Source organism: Priapulus caudatus, unplaced genomic scaffold (assembly GCF_000485595.1).
Source record: "Priapulus caudatus unplaced genomic scaffold, Priapulus_caudatus-5.0.1 Scaffold2614, whole genome shotgun sequence".
In the NCBI taxonomy this organism is placed as follows: Eukaryota; Metazoa; Priapulida; class Priapulimorpha; order Priapulimorphida; family Priapulidae; genus Priapulus; species Priapulus caudatus.
This window is the reverse complement of record NW_014579675.1, coordinates 18,826-29,598: the sequence shown is the minus strand read 5'-3', so window position 1 is coordinate 29,598 and position 10,773 is coordinate 18,826. Positions and strand designations below refer to the sequence as shown.

The following is a 10,773-nucleotide window of genomic DNA, read 5'->3' as shown; positions in this document are numbered from 1 at the left end:
TGGCGACAGAATCGCCGGTTCTGTCCACAAAAATCGCCACGTGTGCGCCGGGCTTAATGAAGGTGTCCGGAGGATCGGTCGGCATCACACTAAACCCCAACGCAAGAGCAAGATTTTTCTTGATTGCACCAGAACTCACCAGAACTCGCTCGTATGTGATGATAAGTTTGTTTTCATATGCAGGTATGTGTGGATTTGACTGGTAACAAGAATTATTATAATTGGTAGAATAGGCTGCGACTAGCTAGCACGTGACTCGTGACGTCATGTGCAAAACTATTATATCGTGCATTTCTCTTTCATTCTAGCTGTATATATCTAGATATATACATATCCATATTTATATAATCTCTTAAGTATTGATCCCTTATTCTATTATTCAAATTAGCATGAAAAAAAACTTTTCGCGTTTTCTTATATTTCATTTGAAATGTTGTGGGGCACAGACCGGCAGATTCAGCTTTACAGAGTGGTTGGAAGATGGCGCTCTTGCGTCACTGTCATGTTAAGCGCGGATAGGCCAATGCCCTATCCAGATTATATTATAGAGATCAGTGATAGCAACACCCAGCCTGTACAATTAATAGACTGGTACCCGTCCCTTCTCACACCCCCCTTATATCGAGCGAGGGGTGTGAGAAGGGACGGGTACTAGTCTATACAACTAAGTGCTGCCGCCTCTCGGTGAAACAACGCCGCATCGCGAGCGGAAGTCAAGTCGGTGACTCAGTGTGTTTGGTCTGTTCAATGTTGTTTGTGTTAGGCCTAGTACAGAACATTGAAATTTAACGGTTTGACCTATTTATTATGGCTTTCCACGTATATCATGACCACAATTACTGCCAAGTGCAACAAGAATTGCTAGAGATGAAAGAAGAGTTATTTAGTATATGTTCAACTTCACGATTAGAATCGGAGCCAGGTACGCCTGTTTCTCAGCCATCGGCATCGACATCGGCGTCATCCGAAATAATGTTGCAAAGAATCAATGTCAATGTGAGTTGCAATGAGAGTATGATGAGTAGCCACGAAAAGCCAGTTTTTTTCACAGACATTTCAAGGCATGCTTTTAACTATGCAACCCAGCACAGGCTACAATTAAATATCAATGACAATTTTGACTCGACTTCTGGATGGTGGCTAAAAATTGCACCAATGCATACAGACTTGCCTCAAGCCAAAGGTGGCCCTATGAATACCATTACAATTATGGTTAAAGAGTCTGGGTCAGTTTACGTTAGAGTGCTAGAACATATAGTTGAGGAGAGCGAGTGTGTTGAGAATGGATATTTTATACCTGAAGCCTTCATTGCAATGCTTGGCAAACTGCAACATGAAACGTGCTTTGGCATAGATGAAGAGAGCTACGAACAATATACATCAAATATACAGTATGAGACAAAGGCTTGTCAGAAACGTGACTTTCCGTTTCGCCACTATGTTTCAAAATCATGTCTTAAAATCATGAAACCACGGAAAAGGAAACATAAAATGTGCAGTAAGTGTTGCAAGATGATGAAAAATATGAAACATAGCAACACGCAGGTTGGAAATGTTTTGCCATCGCGCAAGAAAAGCCGCACAATGCCATCCTCTCGATATAACATTCACCTACTGTCATCAACTAGTCTTAGAGAACGCATGCGCAACTCTGCACGCAAGACAGCTAGGCTCACTGCAAAAACTATCAAATTAGAAAAGAAATTGGAAGAATTGTATGCCACTTTAAATTAATAACAAAGCACAGAAATGGCTGTAGAATTTCTATCTAGCAGCAAACAAGGACAGAATGTGTTCAACCAGCTATACTTGCTGACACAGAGGAGAGAGCTGGAAAGGAAGTGATAAATGCCATGAAGGAAACAAGGGAGAAAGACCAAGCACAACCGTGAGTGTTTTTAACCAATTTACTTTCTTTAAAATAAAAGAGTACAAATGTAATACAGTAGCTGAAACACATTAGATTAATAATTGTTTTCTTTGGTGAATAAGAGTTTCCTTTGATAAATGATGATTGACACAGTGATTTTAACGAGTCGAGTATTATAAATAGTAATAGTATAATATATACTTTAAACATATAGATCAATATAAAAACTGTTTTTTTCAGAAACTGGAAACAAGTCAAATGTGTGGTCTTCAGTCGCATATCGAATAGGTAAGGTCGCTGTAGCGTAATGTTCTATAAACCCCCACAGACAACACGCTGTACCAAATGGGCTACGAAAGTTATAAGTGAAAATCAACTAAGGCTACTGCGTTGTCTGGCCAAGACACACTGCAGCGACAACGACCGACCGTAACGACAAATGACTTTTCAGAAAATTAGAAACTATTGTTTCCTATGAGCCATTGCACACACACACGCGACAACGACCAGCGACAACCTCGACGACAAAAATATTTAGAAACGTTTCTAATTTCCAGCGACAGTAGCCCGCGACACTTTAAAAATAGCGAATCGCAGTCGTTTCCATAGGCACGTGACATTACGATTACGTCATAAATAACCAATAATGCTAGCCAAGACGTAGACTGGTCTCCGGCGTTAAACTCGCGCCGCATGTCACAAACAATGGGGCCGCGAACCAGTCTAACCAAAGCGTGCAAGCTGTGGCAAGCTACGGTCACTGTATGACACAGTAGGTAGGTACGTACAGTACATGATAATTTGCTTCGTATATTTGACTTTATTATCTTATCCTTACACCTAGAGAGTTTTTGCAGCCTGTTATTTAAAAGCAAAAGCCGGAGTTTTTGCCGTTTGTTCATGTGATGATGTGTGCCAGTGTGGCGAGTGCTGAGTGAACTTTGACCTAACGTCGGTCGCTGTCGCTGCAGTGTTTGCTCCAGTTGCCGCTGTAATGTTCTATTGTTGATGTATGGTTTTGCCGGGTGGGGGGGAGAGGGCTCTCGGGATTCTAGGAATAAACGTGGGGGTTGAATTTCACATATCTGCGTCCTCTAATTTATTGGAGTAAGAGTGATGTGAGGTAAAGATATCTACTCTAATTGATGCACTAAGAGAGATACAACACTGGCGACGAGGAATTATCTGAAATGGAGATAAACAAGATACCGAAGTTTGACTACTACTCTGATCCGGCTACGTGCGGTCCACGCTGGACGCGATGGCTGACAGCGTTCGAACTGTACGCTGATGGGAAAGGTCTGATCGTTAACAAAGATACGGACAATACTACGAAGCAAAGGAGAAGAGCGTTGTTACTTCACTCCTCCGGACTTGATGTGCAGGACGTGTTTTCTACATTATCAGCCACCGGAGAAGTTACGGACTATGTTACAGCAGTGACGGAATTGAATACTTATTTTGTGCACCAAGTAAATTCAGCGTTTGCGAGACAGACATTTCACCGGATCACGCAGAAACCAGGTGAGACTGTGCAACAATTTGTCACACGTTTGAGGAAGGCGGTGAGAGACTGTAATTTTGGCAGCGATATTGAGAATCAAATCAGAGACAGTGTGCTGAGCAAGTGCTCGTGGGATTACGTTAGGAGGAAGCTGCTGGAAGAAGGCCAGGCATTGACATTAGGCCGTGCCACACAAGTGGCAGACCAGTGCGAGATGGTGGAGGGCCAAATGGCGGCACTTTCGACGGCAAATAGCGGCGAAACTGTCAACAGAGTCGGTGAGAGGAGTGGAAACTGGAAGCCACAACAACGAAGAGCATGGAGTAAATCCGATAATAAGACCGTTAGAGATAAGGCTTGTTATAGATGCGGATTAACTGGTCATTTTGGGAGCGATCCGAAATGTCCAGCAAAGGGTCAATCATGTAGAAAGTGCAAAGGGAAAGATCATTTTGCTAAAGTGTGTAGAACAAAGTCTAGGTCTGGGGTAAATTTAGTTAGTGAAAGTCTTAATGACCCTGTAATTCAGATTATGCATTCACTGTGTCTGGTTGTAAATCAAGTATGCTTACGACATGTGTTGGTGGTGTGGATTTAGCAATGTTGGTGGATTCAGGTGCGACCAGTAACATCGTCGATAAGGAAACCTGGGAGGAATTAAAATCTAGAAACATAAAGTGCAAGTCTATGGCTAGTACCACAGTGAGAAAACTGTTCCCCTATGGCTCTGATAAACTATTGCCAGTAAAGGGAAGGTTTGACTGTGTTATTCAGGCAGGGGGAAAAGTCGCTGAAGCTGAGTTCCTGGTAATTAAAGGGAAAGGTGTACCGTTGCTTGGTAGAGATACGGCGACGAAGTTAGGAGTCCTGAAAATTGGCATTGAGATTGCAGCAGTAAGCGATGTAGCCAGTGATATCCAACGACTGTATCCGGATGTGTTCCACGGTGTTGGAAAATTGAAAACTAGGCAGGTAATTATCCACATTGATTACACTGTACCGCCAGTAGCACAACCCTTGAGGCAAACCCCATTCAATTTGAGGGATAAGGTAGATGGAAAGATAAAAGAATTATTTTATCTAGACATTGAACCAGTCGATGGTCCCACACCTTGGGTAAATCCAGTCGTAGTCGTCCCGAAAGCGGCAGGTGACATAAGGCTGTGTCTTGATATGCGTAGAGCAAATAAGGCAGTTATTCGTGGCCGATACCCCATACCCACCGTGGATGAACTGCTCCAAAATATGAATGGGTCAAAAGTGTTCAGCAGATTAGATTTAAAGTGGGGTTATCACTAGTTGGAGCTGTCTCCAGAGTGTCGTGAAATCACCACATTCGCCACTCATTCAGGGCTGTATCGCTATAAAAGATTATTGTTTGGTGTATGTTCCGCCAGCGAGCAATATCAACACGAGATAGCAACAGCGTTAGCAGGCATCGAGGGTGTGGGAAATATCTCTGACGATATCATAGTGCATGGACCTGATAAAGAAACACATGATAGACAGCTACATGCAGTTATGAAACGGCTGCAGTCCAGCGGACTAACACTGAATCCTGACAATGCTTGTATTCATGGGAATACTACTATCCGAGAAGGGTATAGGGCCTACTGAGGACAGGGTAAAAGCTGTGATGGAAGCGCGAGAGCCAGCGAGTGCATCAGAGGTGCGAAGCTTTTTAGGTCTAGTGTGTTATAGTGGCAAGTTTATACCGCAGTTCGCAACCATTTCTGAGCCACTGAGGAAACTGGATCCGTAAGGATGTACCATTCAACTTTGGTCCCGAGCAGAAAGCATCATTCCAGGCTTTGAAGGACATTCTCGCTAAAGCAATAACGTTGGCTTACTTTGATAAAGATGGCCCCACTAAGGTGATAGCTGATGCTAGTCCAGTTGGTCTAGGTGCTGTTCTAGTACAGGAACAGAATGGGAAGTTCGTACCAGTATGTTATGCGAGTCGTAGTTTGAGCGACTGTGAACGTAGATATTCACAGACAGAGCTTGAAGCGCTGGGTCTAGTTTGGGCGTGCGAGAGATTTCATGCGTACATATATGGTATGGAATTTGATTTAGTGACTGATCATAAACCATTAGAGGCTATCTACAACCCGCGTTCCCAGCCTTGTGCGCGAATTGAAAGATGGGTGCTACGTCTCCAGCCGTATACGTTCAAAGTAGTGTATGTACCAGGACCAAAGAATATATATAGCAGATTCACTGTCACGCCTTCTAAGTGGTAAGGCCAGTGCACCAGGGCATGTACATGGTGCAGAGGAATATGTGCGGTTTGTTGCCAGCAATGCGACACCAAGAGCGTTAACTACACGTGAGGTAGAACAAATGTCCGCAGCTGACGACGAACTAATCGTATTACGAGAAGCAATAAAGACGGGTCGATTTGAGAAATGCAAAGCGTTTGCACCAATAGTGGCAGAATTATGCGTGATTGGACAGTTGGTGCTACGAGGTACTCGTATTGTATTACCAAGTAAGTTACGACCACAAGCGCTAGCTTTGGCACACGAAGGGCATTTAGGTGTGGTCGGGACGAAACAGAATCTAAGAAGCAAAGTGTGGTGGCCAGGCATGGATAGAGCTGCCGAGAAGTATTGTAGATCGTGTCATGGTTGTCAGTTAGTCGCGCATCCAGATCCACCCGAACCGCTGAGACCAACAACGCTACCGGATGGACCCTGGCAGGATGTCGCTATCGACTTGCTGGGACCATTTCCATCGGGACATTCGATACTTGTCATAGTTGACTATTATAGTCGGTTCTATGAATATTCTATGAATATTCTAAACTCTACCATGGCTGTAAAGATAATCGATAGTTTGGAGGAGATATTCAGTCGTCATGGACTTCCTATCGCTATCAAGTCAGATAACGGACCACAGTTTCGTTCTGAAGAGTTCCAGGAGTATTGTGATCAAAATGGGGTCACAGCCCTCAAGGTTACTGAAAAATGTGCGCAAGCAAATGGCGAGGTAGAATAAGTCGCTGATGAAGAGAATTCGTATCGCTCAGGCAGAAGGGTTAGACTGGAAAAGGGAACTCAGGAAGTATGTGACGAAATACCGTGGCATTGACCATCATACTACAGGGGAAGGTCCAGCTGAACTCTTGTTAATCGTAAAGTGAGAGGGAATTACCAGATTTCCAGGCAAGACAGTCGTATTGATATGGAGGTATCCGATCGTGATGCTGACGAAGGGAAAGCGAAAATCTACGCTGACGAACGTCGGGCAACGCGCAATACTCTGTCGTTGATGTTGGTGATAAAGTTCTGGTCAGGAAAGAGAAAACCAATAAGTTTTCAACAACATTCGATCCGGTTCCCCCACTGTCGTACAGCAATTTTGGTAATAGTCTTGTAGTGGAGGCTCTGGATGGTGCTCAATATTACTAGGAATACTACTCATTTAGAGAAATACGTGTCGAATGCCTTGTACTCCCATACAGGACGATAGGTAGAAGGTACCGCGTCACCAGGCCCAATGATTGAAACTGGACGCCAATAGTGGAGTTCCAGACAGTGATGTCACTGATGTGTCAGAACTAGTTTATAGATCCAGATGTTCAGAGGCTTCATCTGAAGATACGTCTCAGATGCCACAATCTTCTTTGACAACCCAGTATCGTCGATACCACAGGCAAAAGAGAGTACCTGCTAAGTACTCTGACTATGTAATGGAGTAGAATTTCGTTTCTATTGTGTTGGAGATAACAATGCCTTGAGATTAGCTTGTTCCACAGTGTGTACAGGGATAAGTTTGAATTTAGTTCGGACATTGTATGTTATATGGCAAAGGGTTTATTGCTCCAGGTTATTGTGTTCCTAAGAAGAAGAGATGTAATGTTCTATTGTTGATGTATGGTTTTGCTGGGGGGGAGAGGGCTCTCGGGATTCTAGGAATAAACGTGGGGGTTGAATTTCACATATCTGCGCTCTCTATTTATTGGAGTAGAGTGATGTGAGGTAAATGATCTACTCTAATTTGATCGGCCACTAAGAGAATCAACAGCCGCGACTTTTGTCATTACGGTCGCGTCGGGTGCGCTGAGTGTGTCTGACCTTTACTCTGGCCAGCTCTATAGAAATATTACACAATATAGGCTGCACAACATGGAAGTTTACTGTTTGTGAATTCCTAAATTCAGATGCCCACTAGTATACAGCTCATCACAGAGTGAATCCACCTTTTGTAAGAGGCAGACCATGGTGTTCTGCTTCTCTTAGTTGATGTGCAACCATATTATATATATAGATATAGATATAGATAGATATATATATATACATGTCATTACTAACCCCTGATATATATAATATATGAGTGCAAGCAATTTAAGATTGTCAAACACGTATATTGATTATATAGTGATGCAACATGGAAAAGGGAGTTTTTGGATAGAAAATTGCATTCATGTCTGTGAAAACTTCATAAGAGAAAATTTACGTTTTGTGTCATAAGTGCATAAGTGTCATTGTGTCATAAGTCATAAGTTTAAGAATTACACAGGTCCAAATGGTGCGCGAGAATAACCTGAAAGAGTTTCAGGTTGCTGAAGACACGCCCAAATATGGAGCCGGCAGCGAGCTTGGGCGGGAGCAGAGAGAGAAGGCACGCAGAGAGAAGTACGGCCTTGTGAGAAAGAAATACGATCCTGAAGCACAACCATGGTTGCTGCAAGGAGGAACAAATGGGAAAATGCAAGCTACAATGCTACAATGCTCCAACAATGCCGTTTTCTTGCATCTTCCTGAGTCAGCGCAGGTCGTAATAGTAGTGATAGGTTATGGCATGTAAAGTTGTCAGCCTAGCTTATAGGTGGGGAATGACCGTAGAAGATTATCAGTAATCAGTACTTGCTTTCGTTTCAAATAAGGTAGTCTGTTCTATTTCATAACGGGCAGCAAACGAAACGGTTGGTGTATTGTTTGATGTGTATTTTTACTAAAATAAGAACATTTTAATTTTTTTGGCAACCGTAATTGTAATTATGTAAATTTTGTGACATTAAATGTACAAAAGTATCAGAGAAGGCAGCGTGATGAAAAACTTCAAATATTTTGTATTCACACAAGCACAAGATGGTGCGTTTGAGGCGTGCAGCATAGACACCCAGCGTTGGCGGCGTTTTATAGGAGGCCGGGGGGCCGGGAGGAGGGAAGACCAGGGGAGACGAGCATAGCTCCTAGATAGATAAGGCAATATAGATGAGAGTTTATCCACTCCAGAGATGCGTGTGTGCATGTGAAACGATGAGCACCTTAGTCTAGGACGCGCTGGCAGACGTGGTCTGCCGCGCTCTACTCGAGTGGTTTCCACGTCAGCCAGTGTGGTGTCCCTATAATAACAATGTCTAAGGGTCATAATAACAATGTGTGCGTGCTTACGCGTGAAAGTCAGGTTAACTGTGTGCGTGTCTGTGCTGTAAGGGACTAAGGGTCGTAGTAATAACGTGTGCGTGCTTACGCGTGAAAGTAGGATTAACTGTGTACGTGTCTGTGCTTGCAGGTGTTCTTCAGCTTGGCGCGTTCTGGCTCCTGCTAGATTTACTTCATGACTCAACAAGCAGGGGCTCGCCAGCTGCTAGTGCTGTGCCGCCGCAGCGCATTCCCACGCTACAGCAGCTGTCCCTCCTGAGGATCACTCCAGAAACACGACGACCTGAGCGGGCGACGGACACGCCGACGTCATATCATTTGTCTGCTTCGATCGGTCATTGTCGGACGATGCGCCGGTCACTACGGGCCGGTTTCCCTGCGGTCAGTAAGAACAGCCTGCGGCGGCACGTCCCCATGAAGACAAGACAAGCGTCGACCACCAACGGATGCTCTCTGCTGAGGAAATCATCTCCTCTTAGTGCTGTCTCACGCTTTTTCGCTCTAAAACTGTAATGATTTAGCGTGTATGCGTAAAAGTAGGGGGGAGAGACAGTGCCCGTATTATGTGTGCGCGTGCGTGCGTACGTGCGTACGTGCGTGTGTCTCGTTACTCTTACAGTATCTTGCGCGCACTTCTCTCGAGTAAAACCCCCCTACCCAGCCCCTACCCCGGCGCTTTGTATTGTGACCACGCTCCTTGCTCGCGTGTAGACCCGCCGCCGCTGCCCCCGACGCATCTAGGAAAAAGAAGCTCTATAGTTATGTGCAAAGTGCAAAGATCGTGAATCTAACTAACGTAGGGCGCCCCCGTACGAGAGCTATGCATCGTCGCGTCGACGGTCATGCGCTCTGGCCTCTCATCGTCTGTATTCTGCGGCGCACGCGACCTCACGCGGCAGCGAGCGTCCTTGCGGCCGGGGTAGTGGAGGGCGGTTCTGACGTGTAAGGGTTGCGCGTTTGCATTTCCTTGCCGTCAGCGGCGAGCTGCTGTGCAGGAGGAGTCTGCGGGAGGAGAACACGATGAGTTGTTCACGCGTGGCAGACGCAGCGAGTCGCTGTGCTTCGTCTCGATACACGAATCGTCGCCGAGCAGCTGCTAATGCGGAGCGCGGATGTTAGCTTGGGAATGGTAGTGCGTAATCTTGCAGTTGAGATGCTGCTACAGAACCGGCTGTATATCGCTCTCTGGCTTCGATTTAAGAATGTGTTAAAACGTCGTCATCTCGATGAGAGAGATCGAAGGTGTTTTTTTATTTTACCACACGTACGTGCCCGACATATGTAACTATTAAAATATCCCCAATCCGAGATCTGTACATGTGGTTCGTACATGCGGTGCTGGAGGTGTGAATCACGTGCTAATCGCACGTCTGCAGTTGACCCAAAGTACAGTAGTAATACGAGGCATGTATAGGTACGTGTATATAGGATACTGTATACAAAACAATATGGGGTTACCAACGTGTCGCCTATATAACAATAATGGTTATACTTATTACTTGCCACGTATTTAACGGAATAATTACCGAATAATACGGAATTTTAGGGAAGCGTTGATCGCGCAGATGTGTTGCTAGAAGAGAGCTGCTTGCGCCACCACGCGTAGACGATGTACGTACAAATATTATGTAAGCTTGATCACTAGTGTTTGTTGGCTGTTTACGTGCAGGTTTAGCGTGAAGTGTAGAGACGATGTCACGGAAATAAATTGTCTGTATACAAATGTCAAATCAATCCGTTGTGTTTTTGTAGAGGCTTTGCGACGATGGTTCAGATGCTCTATGTTTGATATACTAGTTGTGCCTATTACGTAACGCGGTGAAACCGATAGCAGCTAGTGTGTATAAGCCCTTAATCCATCAGTAGTAGGGAAACCTGTACTCTGGCCCTGAGGGAGGCTTCTGATTGGTCGAGAGACACCACATGACTACGCCCATGTGACGTGACGTCACTACCACGCGACCACGTGACATCACTTCCGACACCACGTGACCACGCCAGAGTAC

At 44.8% G+C, this 10,773-nt stretch overlaps 1 protein-coding gene across 2 annotated transcripts; it reads left to right on the top strand.

Moving 5' to 3' along the window:
• Positions 1-710: 710 nt before the first annotated feature.
• LOC106818890 lies at positions 711-10,497 on the top strand. 2 transcript variants are annotated; one of them, XM_014823559.1, is made up of 4 exons: positions 711-1,888; positions 2,111-2,158; positions 7,938-8,153; positions 8,898-10,497. In XM_014823559.1, exon 1 carries the CDS (start codon positions 808-810, stop codon positions 1,732-1,734), a length of 927 nt encoding a protein of 308 aa, XP_014679045.1. In that variant the 5' UTR covers positions 711-807; the 3' UTR covers positions 1,735-1,888; positions 2,111-2,158; positions 7,938-8,153; positions 8,898-10,497. The 2 variants fall into 2 exon arrangements, with proteins under 2 accessions (XP_014679045.1, XP_014679044.1); XM_014823558.1 differs by lacking the exon at positions 7,938-8,153.
• Positions 10,498-10,773: the final 276 nt, after the last annotated feature.

Coding starts and splice junctions, on each gene's coding strand:
- LOC106818890 (XM_014823558.1), top strand. CDS start 808: ATGGCTTTCCACGTATATCATGACCACAATTACTGCCAAGTGCAACAA.